Source organism: Chaetodon auriga, chromosome 16, assembly GCF_051107435.1.
Source record: "Chaetodon auriga isolate fChaAug3 chromosome 16, fChaAug3.hap1, whole genome shotgun sequence".
Lineage (NCBI taxonomy): Eukaryota > Metazoa > Chordata > Actinopteri > Chaetodontiformes > Chaetodontidae > Chaetodon > Chaetodon auriga.
The window spans coordinates 2,851,483-2,872,451 of record NC_135089.1 but is presented as its reverse complement, the minus strand read 5'-3'; the positions used below and the strand labels follow the sequence as shown (position 1 = coordinate 2,872,451).

The 20,969-nt window shown below is 43.6% G+C and overlaps 1 protein-coding gene across 1 annotated transcript; it reads left to right on the top strand.

Moving 5' to 3' along the window:
- Positions 1-11,549: 11,549 nt before the first annotated feature.
- Positions 11,550-20,492, top strand: LOC143334663 (cytohesin-2-like). Its single transcript, XM_076753554.1, has 13 exons — positions 11,550-11,628; positions 12,259-12,341; positions 12,625-12,689; positions 14,188-14,254; positions 15,591-15,709; positions 15,821-15,901; positions 16,059-16,171; positions 16,524-16,672; positions 17,906-18,017; positions 18,105-18,181; positions 18,299-18,370; positions 18,492-18,640; positions 19,277-20,492. Exons 1-13 carry the CDS (start codon positions 11,589-11,591, stop codon positions 19,353-19,355), a joined length of 1,206 nt encoding a protein of 401 aa, XP_076609669.1. The 5' UTR covers positions 11,550-11,588; the 3' UTR covers positions 19,356-20,492.
- The last annotated feature ends 477 nt before the right edge of the window (positions 20,493-20,969 follow it).

The following is a 20,969-nucleotide window of genomic DNA, read 5'->3' as shown; positions in this document are numbered from 1 at the left end:
GTCTGCAGAGAGTCTCAGCTGACAGACCAGTTTTGATCCTGTTAAACTGCCAGTTTCTTTAGATAATTGTAGCACGTTTCTCTCTGATAGTTCCACCCAGATTCATTAATGTTTATGTCCTCTTTAATGATAATTCTGACTTTAATTATGACTTTAAGATGAACCAAATGAAAAAGTTTTCTCTACAAGCTGCCGTGAGGACACATCTTCAAACAAATGTGACTTAATGTCGTCTTGCATTATTTTCTATCTGCTCTGTCGCAGCTGATTTCTGACTTTGTTCTACGTTTGGTTCTTAAAAAGCAATTTGAAAGTGCAATAAAGACGTCATTTGCACATCAAATGGTCATGAGATTGCTGACAATTCGGTTAAAATCTATTTTTGTATCAGTGGTGATAAATAAAGGAGGACATTTTTTATTAGATATCCTTTTTTTTTTTTACATCTGTCTGTATGTGAGAGGACTTCACAGCCTCACGGCTCTTGTTCCTGCACATCTGGCTGATTGGTGCCGTGGGTCTCATAAAGCAGATGTGTCTTTGACGTTTCCCTTTCAGATGTATGGATTTGTGTGACAGTGCTGCAGCAGATCAATAGATTGTTATATGGCATCGCTTTAACACACTATGATGATGCTTTCGTGATCGACTGGTCTTTGTGGAAGAGGATTTCTCTCCCTCCAGGGCTGCAAAGGAGGCTGTCCTTAAAACGCCCAGGACAACAGGGATGATCAGCCCATCTGTTGCTGTAACACTGTCTGCGTGTGTGTGTGTGTGTGTGCGAGTGTGTGTGTGGTCTGCAAGATGAAGATTCATTCCACACTTCACATGAAATGAACATTATATAAGAGTGTCCTCTGAAGTGAGGACACTTACAGACTGCGTGTCCTTCATGAGAAGGTGGGCGGACATCTTTCTTTCCTCCTTATGAAACAATAAACCGCCTTTGTGTGTTTCACCCGTCACAATCCGGCTCAAAAGCATGTGACAAAGAGGGAGACCACTCATAGTCTTTCAATAATACCAAAGGTTTTTTAATGAAGTAAATTAATTAATCATATAACAAAGGGTTGGTCAGTAAATCAGTATGTGTGCGATGCCTGTGTGAGTGTGTAAGAGTGCAGCACAAAACACACAAAACACACACAGTCAGTCAGCGGTCCAGGGCCAGAGAGTGAGATGATTAGGCAGGGCTGCTTTATAGCTTCCTGGGCTCCACCTGCTCAGGTGTGTTACATCTGATGAGCTCACAACTCCACCCACCTATTGTCAGAAAGACAAAGCACAGGCAGCAGGGAGAAGGCATCTCAAAGCCACCACTGTGGCCGTCACACACCAGTTTGAAGATATTTTTTGAGGATATTGCACGTGTCAACACTGAGTTAGTTAGAGACCTCCTGACGTGGAACCACATCATTAGCGTAAGGTTCAGGTTCAGGACTTTAGGGCGAGGAACTTGAGCTTAGCTTGAGCTTAGCCATACTGGCTGTTTGTGTCTGAAGTGTGTGGCTCCTTCAGGCTTTTAAGGTACAATGTGCCAAGAATCACATGAACTTTCAGGAACTCACAGTGAAAGAGACCTCAGCTCTGCCGGATAAAGTCCAGGATATTCAGCCTGGATTCAGCAGAAGATCATTAGCATAGCTTTCCTATCACACCCTTTATCATATGAAGCATCACCGATGTGTCGAGTGGGAGCGGTACAACACCTCAGGGAGCGGACTCCTACAGCATCAGAAAGGTCACGAACGGTGCCCATGTTGTTCTTGCCAGCCTTCATTGTTACAAATAACATGGCTATAAATGGCGAAGCAGGTCCCTAAAGGAGAAAAGTTTAGATTAAAACATCCTCTGAAGGCCTTTTCATGTCAGATTCTTTGTTTACTCTGCAACATTTGTCTAATTAAACATCCTCAGAAAAGAGACGGGTACGCTGAGTGCACATGAGAGATTATGAAATCTTAATGCCAGGCGGTTGAGGACTCATCATATACCCATGAACGATCCCACAACATATAATGCATCATTTCTCAGCGTGGAAGAAGCTCTTTGACCTTTATCCATTTAGCCATTACAGTTCTGCATAAACCTTGATGAGTCAGACGTGAATGATGAGACGTGGGCGAGTGCCAAGCTGAAACAAGGAGAATCTTCTGAATGAAATCTCTGCTTTCTCCCTTTTAGCTGTCTACTGGGCTCCAAGGCCTTCGCAGTCCATCAGCTAGTTTAGTCTTTTATGCAAACAAGCAAACAGAAATGTGTTCTGTGTTTAAGGTTATTTTAAGGCACTCCATTATATTTATCTACAGCTACAGTCATTGGTTATTTTCAGATTAACATTTTAGACTAAAGGACAGATGTCAGATGTCTAAAGCCTCTTTCAGACAGACAGAAACCACTGGAGGAAAAAACATCTGAGTTTCTCTGTGGAAAAGTCACAATAACAGTGTCATGCGGTTGAATCTGTCGTGAATAATGTTTAAAGCTGCAGCAGCACAAGTCGACGCAAACAGAGGAAGAGATAAACTGTGCATCTCGTACAGCACCACCTCCTAAATGTATCACCTCCATCTTCATACAAGTTAGTTTAATGAAAACGTTGTTGAGGAGATTCCTCTCAGATCAGATCAGTCCATAAAAAGTATTTTCCCTCCACGGTGCAGCTGGGACAAAGGAGGTTAAAAACTCTTGTACAACCAAACTAATAATCAGATCAGAACAGTAATTAAGTCGTTTTTAGAATTCATTTATACCAACAGAGCAAACGAGTGAATCAGTATTCAGCAAAAAGCTTCACACAGCCTGAGGCATGTGAGTAACGAGGAATGATATGAATCCCAGTTTAACATCCTGTCGCTCACTGCTTCATGACGTCCTGTGCTTAAAAGACTACAGTTTTATGTTGTTCTTGTTCGTAGTTTTACATTTGTCTTTGCATGGATTTTAGTACCATGTGGTTCAATTGTGTGCTGCTGCTATGACATGCAAGTTTCCTTGCATAGGGATCAATTAAGTATCTATCTGTATGGCAAAAACAGCCGGACTCTCTAATAATGTTTAATGAAGAAAATAATGTGAAAATGTATTTTTGGATTCACTATGAGAAGAGGAAGCAAGTGTCCCTCCTGCTCACGACTGTCATTAATGAAGAGATCAACGGCAAAACGAATTAGAAAACACATCCGTGATTCAGTCTGTGAAAGAAAACTCTCTTCTTTTAACTCATGTCTGAATGAAGCCATCAGGAACATTAACATAAAAGTCTCCTTTGTCAAAGCCGTCACTTTAATTGATTGACGAAATCAGCAGCGTCACATATTCTGTGTCTGACTGCGTTTATCAGTTTCTGAGTTTCACCAAAGAGACATTTCTCCTCCGAACTTCTCAGACCGACTCATCCAGTGTTACACAAACAAAGCACAGATTCAAAATTAATGTAAATGTATGTAGCAGAACTTTGTTTTCTCTTCTTTCGTCCTCCATTAATCATCTCATGACCTCAGATTTCTCTTCTGACCCTTTGGAGGCTGGAAACCACTGAAATAAACTATACATAAGGCAGACTAAAACGAGCTCCACCTCGAGCAGCTACAACAGTGAAAGGCTGATTTCACATCAGTACATTAGTTTGAACAGGCTACAACCTGACCGGGTGAAGTGCACAGCTTGATTACTGGATAGGATGCAGCTGGAGAGGCTCTGCACACCTGCCTCCACTCAGACAATCACACACCTCAGAAACACTCAAAAGGGCACAGGAGGTCACTGCAGGCCAGGGGTTGCATTCATAAAGATTACCAGAGCAAAGGGTTGTTTTCAGCGACGAAATTCTAAAAGAACTCTTAGAATTATGACGTTTCCTGTTCCAGGTGAGATCCTGGTAAAGATAGAAGTTCTATACAATCATGAGTAACTAATGTTTGGAGTCACACAGTAAATATCTTGTGGAGTCATCCAGCAGCTTACAAAGTGCTCAAATCACAGATGGGTGAGTCCATCTTTGACAGGATGGGTTTGCTCACTGTTGTTCTGAAACCAGCCAGACCTCAGACTGATGTGTCATCGGGTCAAACTGGTCAATTTAAAGCATCTCACTGGGGGTTAGACGCTCAGAAAATCAACATTATGAAAACAGATGGTTCCACCTTCAAACTGCAACTAAAAACGCGTACAGGGAAACTAATCGATCAAGCAATCAGCCTCCGTGATAAAACAGAGTGATAGCTGCTCCTCTCCCTCTCCCTCCTCTCCTGCCATCGATTAAACCCCTAAAAAACTCATCTCTGCTCATCAAAATGACATTTTGATATTTTGTTCCATGAAGAAAAAATCTCTTCGCGCCTTAAAATTGCTTACATGGAACTCAAAACCTTTGCCTTCATTTAGCCGATCTATGAATACGCAAAGAGAGAAGCACTTTGAACACCATGCAAAGTCAAAGCATGTTAGCATTGTCCCTGTTAGCAACACAGAGCTGCTAGCACGGCTGTAGACCAGTGTGCAGGATTTAGTGGCCTCTAGTGGAGAGTTTGCAGATCGCAGCCGGCTGAATACGTCCTGACCTTCCTCTTCCAAGCGTGTGGAGCGTACAGCTTCAGAAGCCCCCTCCCTCCACACCACCGGGGGCGCTGATCCACAGCACTCATATGCACACAGTCGTTCTTATTTCTGATGTCAGTCACAGCTCCTCATTTACTCCAACGTGTGGAAACAAACTCAAAGCTGCGTCTTGTGTGTTTGTGTATTCAGGTGTGGCGGCTGCTCATGCTGAGTGCTTATCGCTCGCTCCTCTAAATGAAAAAGTGAAACACTTGCCGCGCTCCTTTCATCCGCTTTGATGGGAACCAGCTGCTGCTTCGATTAGATAAGTGCTCTCCTTTCAGGCTGTCACTTTCACAGAGCCACTTCTTAGTTGCAGTTAATTTCAAACACACCTTTTCACTCTTTTGGCAGCTCACACGGGTTCAAACTGTCCAAAACACGACTGGAGTTCAACAGAGAAAAGCAAGATCGGGTAGATAGCAGCAGTTCTGTGGGTTATTACTTGAATCTTGGCATGTATGTCTGTGTGTGCGTGTATGGAGGCAGATATTCATGCGTTAAATGTTTTATATGTTTACAGTTTCCAGTCCCTTCTGATCACATCTTCATAGATTCCAATTAATCAATATTTCCATGTGTAAATACATAAAAAAGTAAAGAGCTGAGAGGCTCGTGCAGCATGTTTTGAAGCAGCATGTTCCCCCTCGCAGAGTAAAACCTGTTTCTCTGTAAATCTGATAAACGAGCTACACAACGTTTTCTTACGTGCTCTGCTCAGATATGCTGCCAACAGTGAAGCAGCAAGAAGCTCCCAGCTGACCCCAGCCCTGTTTTTCAGTCTGGGTGTTTGCAGGCGGGTCTGTGCATTAATTATGTCGAACTGTGGCCAAAACGAGCTCTTCCTTTGATGCAGAGGTGATTATGTGCGCTCTCTCTCTCGTGAGGGGATCACATCGTTGTCTTGTTGACTTCAGCTGTCAGTCTTATTCAGAAGTGACGCATTCTTCCTTTTATACTGCTGTGGTGCTGCTGGTTGTCATGACTCGATTAGCGATGCAAAGGTGGAAAATTGGCCTCCTCTGACCTAAAATTAAGCAAACCGAGCACCGTGAAAAGTGACCTCTCATTGGCTTATTGTGTTTACATCACATCCAACATGTCAAAGTAAATGCATATTAAGCAAAAACACAATCACATACAAGCTGAAACCACCAAGGCTGAGTGACGACGCTAACGCTGAGCTTCAGTTCTTCTGATGGCCGCCAGGTGCTCACACCCAGAAATCTATACTGAATCTACTTCTTGTAATTTTGAGACTCACCAGTGGTAGAAGTGCTCAGATCCTTTACTTAAGTACAAGTAGCAATACTACAAATTGCAATTTATGTCCAAAATATGGTGCAGATATTAGGTACTGGTGGAAGGAGTTGACCAACAGCTGAAATACTACATGAATACAACATAAATGGGGTAAGACAATGACAGGAATATTTGGCCTTACTTCATTATGTTTCTCCCTTTATACATGTTTGAAAAATGAGGCCAAACATGATTAAACTTCCTTGATAATGACTCGTAAAGGTCGAGTGTGTAGGATTTAGGGGCACCTATTTAATACAATCTGATGTATACTGTGTACTGTATACCTGCCGATGAGCAGGTACTGTTTGTACTCACACAATCAATAAGGTTTCACTCAGAGCGTGAGCTGCAGCGCTTTGATGGTGGATCAAGACACTGGAGTCCTTATTTTCTCTCTTATCTGAGGAGCAAAAGCACCTGACATTTCAGTGGCAAACAGAAAACGAATACATGAATCTAATGATGTCTAACAGTGTTATTGCTTTTGATGTGAGTGTGTGTGTGTGTGTGTGTGTGTGTGTGTGTGTGTGTGTGTGTGTGCGTGTGCGTGAGGCAGTGAGATGGGAACAGGGAGTGAGTGTGTGCGTGAACCTGCTGAACTTCGCCGGCTGCCCTCCAGTCTTTCATTAAGCGACAGTTGACAGTCATTAAGGACTCCGCGCAGCACACGCTGTTTCATTACCGAAGCTCCGCAGATTAATTTCAGTTCTGCACTCAAAGGCAAAGTAATGTGCAGAGGAACATGAAAATTGGACGTGTAAAAAAAAAAATACTGCAGTTTTCTGTCAACAGGTGGCTGAAAAAAATATGCTAACATGCTAACGTGTAATCGCATTGTTGACATTGTCACATTGTTCAAGCTCCAGCTGTGCGTCACATAACATTGTCTATGGGGAAAATGAAAGGGGCTTTTACTTGTGCAACCAGCGGTGCTCTTACCTCACAACGTAACTTCAAATGTCTGCTCACGGGCGGAGTGGTGATCCATACCTCAGCTGAATGAAAACACCCTCCTCACTGGTTCGAGAAAATCAAAAACCAGATGGAAACGTGTTGTGGTGTAGCTGAGGGGATGCTCATTCACGTTTTAGACGCTCTGACGGACACTCTGCCACCGACTGTACGATGATTTCATAGAAGGACGAACGTTCAGCAAGCTCATCTGATCTGATCTTGACATAGTTTGTACCTCTGCAGCCGCTGAACGCTGCACCAATGCTGTGATAGAACAAACATTTAGAACACACAAGCTCTTCTCTGTCAACAGTCCCTTCTGGAAAAGAGTGTTTTATAACCTCTAGCAGAGCAGAGGCTGAAAAGCGATTGCAAGAGACTATGAACGTCAGAGAATAGATGTGGCAAGGCTGTTTCTAAGAGCTGTGAAACCTTCAGCCAACAAATCTCCTCCGGGCTCGATGGAGAAAAGGCGTTCATGTGTTCATAACTGTCGCTGTCATAACTGTCTCTCATTGTTTTGCCGGCATTTTTTACAAACGACCTTGAGCACTGAATGATCACATTTACCACCGTTTCATTTCTAAGAGGAGGAGGAGGGGCTGTTCTGCAGGGCCACACAAATTCACATTTTGTTGTTGTTGACAGTGTTTTTGCTTTTTGCCAGTTTGTTAACTATGGAGACAGGAAAGCACAGAGGAAGCTGCGGTCAGTATGTGAATAAATTTAGAGGAGAAAATAACATTTTCAGCTCTGCAAGCAGCGCATGTCAGCTGTCCTTTGTGTTTATTAATGAGCAAATGTTAAGCTAAGATGACGAACATGGTGAACCTACCTGCTAAACATCTGCACGCTAACATCGTCACTGTGAGCGTGCTCCCCCAGTGCTTCCCGTGGCACTGATCAAACCGGTCACCCCGGAGCAGACGCGAGCGCTCCCCTGGGAATGACCCGGTGTTGTTGCTGGTATTCCCACCAGCAGGTAACCAGGCATCACCTCAACCAATCAGCACACAAACTCGAGTCACCACAGCACACTCACCTGTGTTCACCTGCTATGACCTCTCACTGCACTCCCACTGATCCTAAAGCAAAGTTCTGTCTTGCTGGTGCAGAGAGCACCAGAAAGATACTGAGGGTCGGTGGAAACCCTTCTGTCATATATTTCTTTGTACTTTCCAACACTGCAAAGTGAATCAGGTAATAGTACACGATGTATGCACGGCAACATGTATCCAAACATGAACCCGTCACCGCCGCGCTGCCTGCTCTCTGCAGTCCCCTGCTGTTAATGGATCTGCATTTCTTTTCTGAAGGTCTCTAATCTGACAAGGTAGCATTAGCATTGTGTGTATCAGGTTACTATGACAACTGAATGAACCATCAGGACCTTGGACGAGAGACTGAAGAGGAGTGTTACGAACCAAAGTTTCATCTGAGGACACGTGTCAGGCGAAGGCATGTGGGGAAGGGGTGAAGGCAGGGTCCTACTGTCGGAGCCTGACGAGGAATCAAAACACTTGTTTGTGCAGGTGGAGAGATTCTAAATGCCACAAATTGGGATAGATGGCATCTCAATAATAACCGTACAAAGGCCAGTTTTCCCTCTCCTCCATCTCACTTTGTGCACCTGCGATAAGTGCAGCGGGCCCACGGTTAATGTTTATTTATGGTGATTTGCTGCTGATGTGAGGGACTGCCAACACAGCTGCTGTTGAAGCCCACTTTTGAAGCAATTACGCTCGCTTTGACTGATGTGAAACGCCTAGAGAGGAGAGTGGCATAATCAATTTAGAGCCGCATTTCCGCCAAACGCAGTCGTCTACTGTACCTACATGTGCCCAGACCTCAGATCTGCAGTTTGCACCACAGACGGCGCTCTTCTCGGTCTTGAGAAGCTGCAGCATTCATCAGCTGACACACTTCATTTACTACATTTAGCACCACGTTGACATCTCGCTGCTCACGTTTCCTCTGCTGTCCTCACATTCAGCATCACCTCTGCCTCACACTCAACCACACACTCACTATGCACACACAGCACGCGCTGAGCTTCACTCACAGTATAACAATGAGAACAGAGTGGAAGACATCAGATGAATAGACGAGTCGGCAGAGTCCTGTTTCTCTCGGCAGTCTTCTCTTTTGTTGCTTTCAGCCTTTTCTGATGCACAGTTTTCCTCTTTGATGTGACAAACGCCTGCATAACAATAATCGAGAAGACCATCTTCTCGATTTCCTGCATTGTTTGTGCGTTTGTGTCATGTCTCTTGGCAGTGGATTTATGTCTCTTTGCAGTCTGTTGTTGTCTCTTTGGTCATTTTGAGTCTCTTTGTGATCGTTTAGCAAATCTTTCTGGTCATTTTTTGCTTCTTAGCGGTTGATTTGCGTCTCTCTTGCAGGTGATCTGTGTCTCGCAGGCCCTGAAGTCCCAGCAGTCAGGAGGCCGCTGGGCCTGTGCCGAATAGACCCCTTCAGTAATCCGTTCATTTCCCTTCGTGTTCTAGTAAGCCTCTCTTATTACAAACTATCCTCCTTAATATGAAACTTTTGGGAACAATACATTCCTCATTATGAACAGAGGAACACAGTGATAGAAGCAATTACAGGAGGATCAAAGCATCGCAGACAGAGCAGGCCACCCCTGGTAGATTACCTTGTTTTATAACAGATGCTTCCGCTGATTGACAGAAGGAGAAATGGGCCTAATTTAAAAAGGGTCAACTCAGGACAATCAGCTGCGAACACACGGCCGGGCTTACTCGTTCAAGTCTGCAGAAGCTTTTCAGAAACTGGAGCATCACATTTTGTCACAGTCGACTTTGAGATGACATGATGCACGATTTGACTTTTCCCCGCACAGTATTATTCTGTAGGATCTGAATAAATATTTAACACACGTATATAGACTTTGTAGCTCGGTCTCTCATTTGTGAACAAGATAAACGTTCCTGTTTTCACACCTTCACACGGTTAAACTTATGCTACACGGAGGTGTTAATTATTCATTTCAGGGTGCGATACATGTAGCATTTCACGACACTTTCATAAATGAACAGTCATTACTCACTGCAGTGCAATTAATTATAATACATAAAGCTGCAAATTTGAAAAGTTTCCCTCAAAACCGGACATTTCATTCTTAAATCAAGCTTTTCTTCACAGGGAAGTGAAGAAACACACAGAGCGACCTTTGTGTCAACGCGACACAGTCTCAGCGTGACACAGCTGGTGACCCTTCGCACAGCGTTTTCACATCCTGCTTTTAATGCACGCCGATCTTGACTCATGAAGTTTAAAATAATGTTTGACTTACTGCACTTACTGCACATTCTAATGTAGCATAAACTGTCAAAAAATAGTAAAAAAAAAAAAAAGACTGAATAATAATATTAATGATGATAGAATATCTGAAAGCGTCCAGATAAATCCTATTTATCCACAGTGGCTGTAATGTGATGCATTTGTCCCCAATCTGACCAGTCAGACCAGTAGCCAGCCCAGTCCCCAGCCTCAGCCAGTAGCTGGTCGAACGAACAGTCGACTTTTCACCTCCCATCGCCGGCCTCTCAGTGATCGGTGCTGGCTTATCATTTGCAGATCAGCAGCAGTCGTCGGCCTGCACCTCCTCTCAGCTCGCGGTGCTGCGTTTGTATCCTCAGACTGTTGTTCCTCTGTGGCCTGGGGGCTCCACTGTTGTCCGAAAACTACTAAAAAAAACCACAGTGAGTCACAGTGTTGCACCGGCTGACATGTTTCTTCATCACCATGAACACACACACCGTAGTTTATTTTCACTCACTCACACACACACACACACACACACACACACACACACACACCGTCCTGCTGCCACAAACACTCGCTCTATCAGTAAATCTGCTGCTGAACGTCGTCTGAACAAACACACCACTTCCCATGTAAGCATTAAAAATGACAGGGCCCAGAGGTTTCAGGAAGTAACTGAGCGTTTTTTAAATAAAGGAACAGATATATTCCTGATATATAATGATCATGATTTCACCTCAAACCAACAGCGTTATGAAGTGTGAAGGCCCACTAGGTGGGGCCTCACCGTTAGAAATGAAAGAGCCCCGTTCAGTTCAGCTTCTGGTTCCTTTCTGAAGAACAACAGACACTCGACACCACTTCTTAAAGAGTTTTTTTTATACATTTTTAGAAATATTTGGTCCCTTCCAAACAGTATAAAGTACATTTTACCAGTACAGTGGTACTGTGTCATGACTGGAGTAAACACATTACTACTCCAGCGCAGTAAAACAGCACAAAGTGATTATAGAGTATTGAGAAAATGGTGAATGTTGTTATATGTCCTGTTGCTTGATAGGCAGAAAAATAAGTACACGTGTTATATTTTTACTCCTGTTCTTTTGTAATTCACTCATTGATGTTTGTAGTAATAGTAGTACAGTATTAGTGGTTGTTTTTGCAGAACTCGTATTTGTAATAACAGGTGTGTAGTAATAGTCGTAGCGGCGTTGCGTCGTTGAAGGGTATGAATGACATTTCTGTTTCTTAAAGAAATCTCCACACACACACTCACACACTCACTGTTTTTCCATGCACGTCATCAGAAATGTTGTAAGAGACTATTGAGTGAGCTGCAGTGTCTTCAGTGTGTCAGAATGGCAGCGCCGGCCCTTTTCTCACTCAGTTGACACTCTGTTTGTTTCCTGTGCAGCCGTCAAACGCTCTGCACCATCTACAACATGGCCATACGCAGAAAAGACAGCTTCCTCTGGGGGAAAGGTACACCACCGTTTCTTTTTATCGCTAAACTATTATAGAAAACTGCTGCTCAAAAACAAGACCCAGTGTTGTTGAGGGATGATTGAGGGTATTCTTAGTCAAATCATTTGTGTACTTCAGGCTGTAGGACTCAAAACGCTGCTGATTTAGATTTTGTGGATTACAACCCATCAGGCGTGTTTCCTAAAGTATGTTTTGCTGTTCTGATGGAAATGTTTTCTGTTGTAAAACTACATGTAACACGTATGTGACAGTTCTGTTGTTTGACTTTTGAGACCTGCGACACACGAGCGTTTGTTTACACTGAATCTTCACTTGTGGTTATTCTGCTGCAAATTGTCATCCTGGACAATCCCGTCCCCAAATTAACATGAATTGTCCTTGTGTGGCACACTCAAAATCAACCCCATTCAATGAAAAGAGGAAGAGAAGCTGCTATTTTCAGCCCTCGTCCTCCTTTCATTCATAGTCCACTTCTCTAACTAGTGAAGGATGAAGTTGTGGTGCATGCTGGTCTGTGACAGTGAGTGTAGGCGGGAGGCAGGATGTCAAGACCGTCCACAGTGCTGCATGTCTGCTTCATCAAGTGTATGCCACCATCCTGAACTGAGGCTTGTTGTCGCCCCGCAGCTCTCCCGAAACTCCCCCCAGGAGAGCGGAGGCAGGGTGAAACCATCAAGACTCACAAGTTCGAGCTGCTGGATGATATTCAGGTACGATGGTGAATATATCCGTCCAAGGTCTTACATTAAAATCCCTCATTATTTTCCTCCGTGCACCCACTGCTGGCAGCCTCCAGCTTTTCCACAGCACACAAAGGCATTTCATTCACCGACTTTTAAATGAGATATGACGGATTTGAAGGTTATTTCATAACTGTGAGGGACACATCGGCCCTGAGTCATGTACCACTGGGTCTACGGGTATCTGTGATGTAATAATCAACCTTGGTCCCGAGTTAACATCACTGCTCTCTTTCTCCACTCCGTCTCTCAGAAGCTGAGGCTGGAGATCAATCATGTCATGCCAGACATCCACAGCCCTGAAATGAAGGAGCAGAAGTGAGTACGAGCACATTTTCAGAGCAGCTCTTCTATGAGTCAGCGCGGCCTCTTCCCATTATTTCAGCGACACCTTGATGCTGCTTTAGACGTCCACACCGCACACATTTCTCAGTCTGACAAAGTCAAGCAGGCAGATTTGTTGTGATTTTAATTTGCCTGAGTCAGATGTCAAGACAGTTTCTACTATAAGCTGTCTGCTGTCGAACGCGTCTTTGAACCTGTTAAACCTTCCACTCGGAGGTTTTTAAACCTTCTTTTCATGGAAATGCTTCTCATGCAGTGGTTCCCGGCCTTTTTTATACCTCTAGAGCCCCATCAGACGAGGTCAAGTACCCCTTCTGGGAAGCCATTTATCTCAGCCATTTATCCATTACCTTAAGATAGCCATATTCCAACCTGATGTCAACCATTCTCCCATTATTTTTAGCTATTTCTATACCTTAAACGTCACTTTAGCAAAACATTTCAACTGTTAATCAATCACTTCAGCAAACTATTTCAGCTGTTTATCCATAAATCCAGAGGTTTCTTGGGGTTCCCCCCTGAAGTACCCCTGGTTGGACTGACTGACACAGCACACCTAGATTCATGTTCAGGAGAGTCTGGTCATGCTGGTATGTGCTGCAACTTTGAAGCACTGAAACCGAAATCTGAGAGGAAATTCTCCTTTGACATGTTGGGAAAGTGTTCGTGTGTCTGTCTGATGCTGCTTTTGCCGCTGCTTTGATAAGGTGATGATAGTCTGTAAGTGGTGTCACTGTTTGTTTTGCTGTAACTGCTTTACCGGCATGATAAGAGCAGTTTCTCAGTAACACCGCCCCCATCCCAAAACCCCCAACAGCTACCACAAGATAAAACACACCCGCACGAAACATGGGGAAAATGTTCGGAGGAGTTTATCTTCATAATCTGTTGAATGACAGAAAATGATTTGATGAGCATTTTGACTGCAGATATTTATCTCATGAAGTCATCTTTTTCACATCAAAATGATCTTTTCTGGTTCAAACCTCTTAAATGTGAAGAAATGTTTTTTTTTTTCTTCATTTCATGGCGTGGTGACTGAATAATTTGGATTTTAACTGTTGGCCGGCTGAAGCTCTTCACAATCAGATGGTGTCATTTTGAGCTTCAGTGATTCAGTAATAACTGAATATATCCAAAATTCAAGACCCAACAAGTTAATGTTGTGTGAACTAGACCCAGAAGACACATTTAAAAATATGATATTAGTCCAAACAAATGTAAAAAAAGAATGAAGAATTCACATAAGACAAAATACACAGTTTATACATGCAGTATACAGAATATAAACTAAATACGATATATAAGCAAAGGTTTATGATACAAACAATGAGATGAGCTCTGTCCTGATTTGAACGTCTGTATTTGTCATTTAATTTGCTATTTTAAAAACATTAACTTGAAATTAATTTGAAAACAAGCCTATATATATTTGTTTATAATGAAAATTGTCTTTTACTTGTCTTGGCAGTAAAAATATTGTGAGGAACAGGAGATTTTTGCGTGGGAAAAAGAAATTCAACATGGACCCCAAAAAGGTATAGTATATAGGTAAAGTATAAGTACACAATAGTTGTGTATATAAAGAGGAAAGGCAGGGGAGATAGTGTGGTGATAGTGGGGTGTCTTAAAGCTCTGGTGGGCAGGACGTTCCTGTCATTTGACAGTTTATCAGAATTTAGAGTGACAGCTGCAAACAGTGGTCACAGATATCACCAGTGGAGGAATGTAACTAGGTACATTTACTCAAGTTCTGTACTTAAGGTCGAGGTCATTGTACCTACTTGAAATAATGTTTGGTAGTTTAATGTACAGTAATGCATCATATTGTCTAAAACTACCAAACTACGTCTGTGAGAAGCACGTGTCTCTTCATGAGCTCAGAAAAACAGCTTTCAGCTTTGTGGTGATGAATTTTGCAGCTGATCCAATGAGGGATCGAGATTTCAGTTTCTAAGTTCAAGTATAAGTCTGAACACAGAGTCCACAGCGCTGTCACACAGCTCTGAGCATCACACACACTGTGTATAACACACACACTCAGTCTGAGTCCAGCACAGTTAAAGTAAAGGTTCAGTCGGTGAAACTCTATTTTCACTCACTTCAGCTGCTCTGGACATGAATGTCTGCAGACGGCAGCGAAGATAACTCACAGAGCGGATGTTCGAGCGGTGTGTGTGATGTGCAGAAGTGCAAACTGTGCACAGACACGGATGACTGCATAGCGAGAAAAACCACATCCTGTTCCCTGAAGTGGGGCAGAAGCGCCACTTCACCGCAGCGACCTCCGTCTTCTCGCTCCTTCCTCTCTGCGTCCTCGTCCCTCGGCCTGTGACCGCTCAGCGCTCGGGCCTGAGGACGTGCAGGAGAGCGAGGACGAGCTAGTTATTAGACTTCTCGGGGTTGAGAGTGCCTTGAAGCGCAGTAGATTTGAAGAACTACTCGGCAGGAGGACGCACTCAGAAGAAAGGGTCATATTTTGAGGATCTGCCTCTGAACAGCCTGTGAGATTTACAGATAACAGCTTGCAGTGTTCATCCAACCCTTCTCATCTCCTGCACCGGTGAATAATCAAAACAGTGACTCAGAGGGGGAAGTAAACTTTCCTGATGTGTGATCTGACTCGCTCATCAACCTGCACAAGACAGCAGGATTTAAAGAGAAGTTTTGGCAAACATGAACAAACACAAATAAAACCTCTGATTAAATGACTGAACATGTAACATTTAAATAAGCCAAAGGTGCCAGACCGGACCGTCTTTTGTTCTTAACAACCTCTCTGCACCGCAGAAAATACAAGTTTCTGTGTGAAAACATGGACGCTGCTGATTTACATTCTCCTGGTTTCTGACCTCGCCTCCCGTCTTGCTTCAGGGCATCTGTTACCTGGTTGAAAATGACCTGCTGGACCAGCGAGCGCAGTCAGTGGCAGAGTTTCTTTACAAAGAAGAGGGACTGAACAAGACCGCCATCGGCAACTTTTTGGGAGAAAGGTGCAGTACACACGCCAGCGACCTGGATTTTAACGTGTGGATGTAACTTCGAGGCTTAAATCTTCTCTGAATTTGGTGTTTGTTCACATTATTTTCCTGATGTTTGCACAGGGAGGACATGCACCTGCAGGTCCTGAAAGCCTTTGTGGGCCTGCATGAATTCTCAGACCTGAATCTGGTGCAGGCACTGAGGTGCGTGTCACGAAATAACTTCTGCAGAAAGTCAGCCTGAAATGTTGCAGCAGTTTTTCCCTTTAGTCTTGTTGTTGTGATGATGTAGAAATCCTCCTCCTCCTTACCAGCTCGACACTGTGCGTGTGGTTTTTTTTACACCTCTGCTGTCTTGCAGGCAGTTTCTGTGGAGCTTCCGTCTCCCGGGAGAAGCTCAGAAGATTGACAGGATGATGGAGGCGTTTGCAACTCGCTACTGTGACTGTAACCCCGGGGTCTTCCAGTCCACAGGTACGAACACGAAGAGGCTTTGTCTCGCCTGATTCGCTTTCTCAGACAGTCCAATTAAAAAGTTTCATTACTGTTTCATTAATTTCACAGATTAAAAAAAACCCAAGTTATCCTCGTTAATAGGAGTCTCTTCTTCTTTTGAGTAACTTCTTATCTCTCCCTCACTGATCAGAGTAAACAGATTGTTCAGCTGAAGTGTTTTTGCTCAGGCAGCATTCAGAAAAACTCATTATTTTTAATGGGCCCAATTCATACAGCTGAAGCAGTGATAATGATGCACAGCTGAGGAAGACTAACTCTGGCTCTCTGCTTTCTATATGTGTGTGTGTATATATGTGTGTTTGTGCGACAGACACATGCTACATCCTGTCGTTCGCCATCATCATGCTCAACACGAGTCTCCACAACCCCAACGTGAAAGACAAACCCAGCCAGCAGCGATTTGTGTCCATGAACAGAGGAATCAACAACGGAGAGGATCTGCCCACCGAGCTGCTCACGGTCAGCCACCGAAGCCTGCGTCTCACTGATGTCTTATTCATAATGTCCTGATAAACCATAGCCTGTGTAAAACATGGACGTCCCACCCGTGACGTCACCAAGAGGTTTCTTGGAGAGCGACTGTGAAGCTCAGTGACAGCCGCTACGGTCGTTGCCATCTCGGAGAGAATTGGCAAAGAGGTGGAGCGTGGGTGGAGCTGAGGCGGCCAAATGAAGCCTGGTGGCTGAAACGTAGCGGCTCAAGCTGCCATGCCATTAATTATGCTTGAAAGGGGGAATTAGCTATAGAGAGAAAAACTGTTTTTTGTGCCAGCCTGTAAACGTGTTTATTTCTCCTGTATGGTTGCATTTTAATGTGGGGGTCTATGGGGACCTTTTCTCCTTCGAGGAACTGCAGTTTAAGTTTTGGCTTCATTTTTCAGCCGTGGAGGTTGCTGCTTGTGATAAACTCGTGTTTGTTACTAAACTAAATATAATCCCTCAGCAGTTTTACTTCCCTCTATGTTTCACAGAAACAGTATTTTACTCCTCATACAAATTACTATGCCTGTATTTGAAGGGTGTACGGGGCGCTGCAAGCTAAATGCTAACATAAGCATCACAGTGACAACGGAGCCGAGGCTGATGGGAATGTCTCTAGTTTTCGCAGGTGTTTGGTCAAAGCAAAGTATTGGACACATTTTTGGCCCGATGGTGGTGCTAAAAGTTAAAACAGTTCATCGATGTTTGTACAAAATTTAATGGCTATCATCCAGTAGTTGTTGAGATATTTCAGTCAGGCCAGCATTGCCATCCTCAGAGCCTCTAGCAAGAAAGAAAGGTATCACCAAATTCTTAAACTTTCTACATACATGTCATTTTTCACTATTATTTCAGCCTGGTGGTAACAATACTTTGTTGTCACTATGTAAAGAAACTATTTTATAAAACTGAAGAGAATCCTTCAACTGATCTGAATCATAAAATCACAGTTTGGTTGAATTTAACTTCCCGTATCTTCAGTTTGGGGGATTTTTATTCTCTTGTTATCTCCGATCATCTGGACTTTCACTGACGATCAATGTTCGTCACAGTCGGTCCTTTTAGTTTTTGAACTTTTGCTCCTCCTCCCATTGTGACATTTCTGTTACTCTGAGCAACACGATCCACGTCTGCCTAAATCAGCTCGGAGCTAAATCAAACAAATATGGTTTACGTTTGATTTTGAAACTAATATTTCCTTCTGTCTTCCAGAAACTGTACGCGAGCATCCGCAGCGAGCCGTTCAAAATCCCAGAGGATGATGGGAACGACCTCACACTGACGTTTTTTAATCCGGACAGAGAAGGCTGGCTCCTGAAAATGGGTTAGATGATGAAAAAATATAAAAAATCCAAGCAAACAGAGCGTCTCCGTGCCCGTTTTCCCTGAAATGTTCTTCCCTTTGTTGAAGGTGGCCGAGTTAAAACCTGGAAGAGGAGGTGGTTCATTCTGACAGACAGCTGCCTGTACTACTTTGAATACACCACAGTAAGCATCTGTCACTCCGCCGCTAGAAAAACTTTTAGGCTACAAAATGTGGAAATGTCAAACATCCCTCTGGTGGTCCAAAGGTTAAATCTGTCTGTAAATCGTCTCCTGCTCCAGGATAAAGACCCAATTGGGATCATTCCTCTGGAGAACCTGTGTGTCAGAAAGCTACAGGACACGAGCAAACCGGTAGAGTCGAACTTCCTTTTGGTGTCATGAAGGAGTTTTGAGCTTCCTCAACAAAACAGAGCAGCGTATGAACACTAACAGTGCTGTATGTGTGTCTCTGTGTGTGTGTGTGTTTGAACAGCATTGTCTGGAGTTATACAACCCCAAAGGACAAAAGATCAAGGCCTGCAAGACGGAGAACAAAGGCAGAGTGGTGCAGGGTAAACACCAGTCCTATAAGCTCAGCGCAGCCAGTGCAGAAGACCAGGACAACTGGATAGATGCCATCAGGTGAGAGCTGCTGACGCGGCTGAGCGCACATCGACGGCCAGGTGCCTTCAGTGAGTCATGTCTGTCGAGGCTCAGGCTGATCACATGATCAACAGAGACGCTCAGGATGACATCATCTGACCTCCAGAACCACACACTTTCTCCAGACCTTCACTTCCGTCATCTTCAACTAAAGCTGCAGCTTCTCTTTACCACGAGGGCCGATGTGTCGAACTGTGTCTTTACTGGGATCAGTCGTCTCCTGAAGTCCAGGCTGGTTGCCCAGCAACAGCTCAGAGCCAAGAAATAGCACAAGACGGGAAATTGTTATTTTTACACTTTAGACTTTGTTCACATTAAACAAACGAGATGTAACGTGTTAAATGGCGAGCTTTCGTTTGAAGGAGGAGAGCCAGGCTATCTGTTTCCCCCTGTCTCCAGTCTTTGTGCTAAGCTAAGCTAACTGCCTGCAAACACACATCAGATGCAAATAAGAAATTAATAAAAATTAATTTAAAAATAAAATAAAGACTATGCATTGACATAAGATGGAATAAAACCCACCAAACAGCAGTAAAACAGTTTCATACTCCAGTTGAAATCAAGAAATTTCAAGATGTCACTTTGTAATTTTAGCTTCTTAATCTTCTCTTTCAGGGCGAGCATCACCAAGAACCCTTTCTGTGATCTGGTGGCTCTACGAAAGAGGAAGGTCATCAGCAACTCTTCCTCGTAGGCCTGAAACACGAGACGTCAGTGGATCCTGGACGTGTTTTTATGAGTCCTGTCAAGTCATGACAGAAGCTGTTCAGAGGAATGAAAGCAAAACTTAATCGCACAACGTTTCACAGAAATGTACAAACTGGGAACTAACTCTTGTGATAAATTGTAAATTTAGATCACTTCTGCAAACTGCACGCACTACTGCTCCGACCTCAGGGGCTGAAAGTCCCACCGCCGAACACCTGCTACCACAGGGGGTCTGTCCCCGACCAGAGTCCAGAGGTGAGAGGTAGCGACCTGATGGCATCGTGGATGGAGTTCTGAATGGTGCAGGTCCAGGGCTCCTTTCACCAAACGTCTGTATGAACTGTTCTTCAAAGAAAGTCAATCACAAAGAGACACAAGACAGAGAGACAAAAAATGACCACAGAGGGACACCAAATGACCAGAGAGGGACACCAAATGACCAGAGAGAGACACCAAATGACCAGAGAGGGACACCAAATGACCAGAGAGGGACACCAAATGACCACAGAGGGACACAAAATGACCACAGAGGGACACAAAATGACCACAGAGATACCAAATGACCACAGATGGGAAACATCTAAAAAAGAGATGTTAAATGACCACAAAGTGATGCGTTTGTGGTCGTTTGTGGTCATTTTGCACCTCGTGGGTGTTTTGCTCTCATGTATGAAGGTTTGGAGCCTCTTCCAGTCTGTCCCATTGTCTCATGATCTGTCCGTGGCTGTTGGCTGTTCGGAGTCCCAAACAGCAGCTATTCATTGATGTTACTTCATGTTTGAATCCAGCTGTTTATTTGGCCTTCATTTATTACACAGAATGAAGAATATAAGTGTTGATCATGTGCAGTTTATCGTCTCTGAGAATCTGAGGAGACGAGCATGTCGCACTTTGTCAAACCTGACCATCATATCCTGTAAACTCAGTCCAGTCTCTCATCTGTGACAAAATGTTGTAAAAAGTGAAAAAGCAGTGAAGAAGTAACTTATGAATCCTTTGAAATTGTGCAGTATATTTCATTTAGCTTGCATATATTCTAATTTAAGTGTCTTTTAAGCTATTGTTTGTGTAATTTAATGACTTTATAGTGATGGAAGAATCAAACTTGTAAAATAAACGTCTGAAGCTGTTTGTGTGGCTGTTTGTCCAGCAGGTGGTGCTACATCATCACTCCATGTCTCTTTCTTCAGGAGCTCATGTTCAAATATGATCTTTTCACTGTGACTGAATGTCTTTATCACACTATCACAGCAATGACGGTGTGACGTAAGAAGTTAAACCACTGAGAAATCCTGTTGCTTCTTGTTTTTTTTCACCATTTTCAGATTCGAGGGTTTGTGATGCATGAAGGCTTTTCCTGTCGTGAGTGTGTGATGCTGTGGTAGAGAGCTGTGGTTTCCTGGGAACAGGTACACACCAGAAACCAACAATTGCAAAAAACAGTTGTCTGTTTGCAGAAGACATTTCCTCACAATGTTTTCTTCACACCTGGGATCTCAGGTTCTTCTTGCAGGTTCAGGACTGTTTTACCTCCTCACTGTGTGCTGACCTGCAGGCCTCGCTGCTGTGCGTTCAAAAACAGTGCAGTACACCAATCACA

Coding starts and splice junctions, on each gene's coding strand:
- LOC143334663 (XM_076753554.1), top strand. CDS start 11,589: ATGGCCATACGCAGAAAAGACAGCTTCCTCTGGGGGAAAG. Junction 16,172..16,523: donor CGGGGTCTTCCAGTCCACAG/GTACGAACACGA, acceptor TTTGTGCGACAG/ACACATGCTACATCCTGTCG. Junction 18,371..18,491: donor TACAGGACACGAGCAAACCG/GTAGAGTCGAAC, acceptor GTGTTTGAACAG/CATTGTCTGGAGTTATACAA.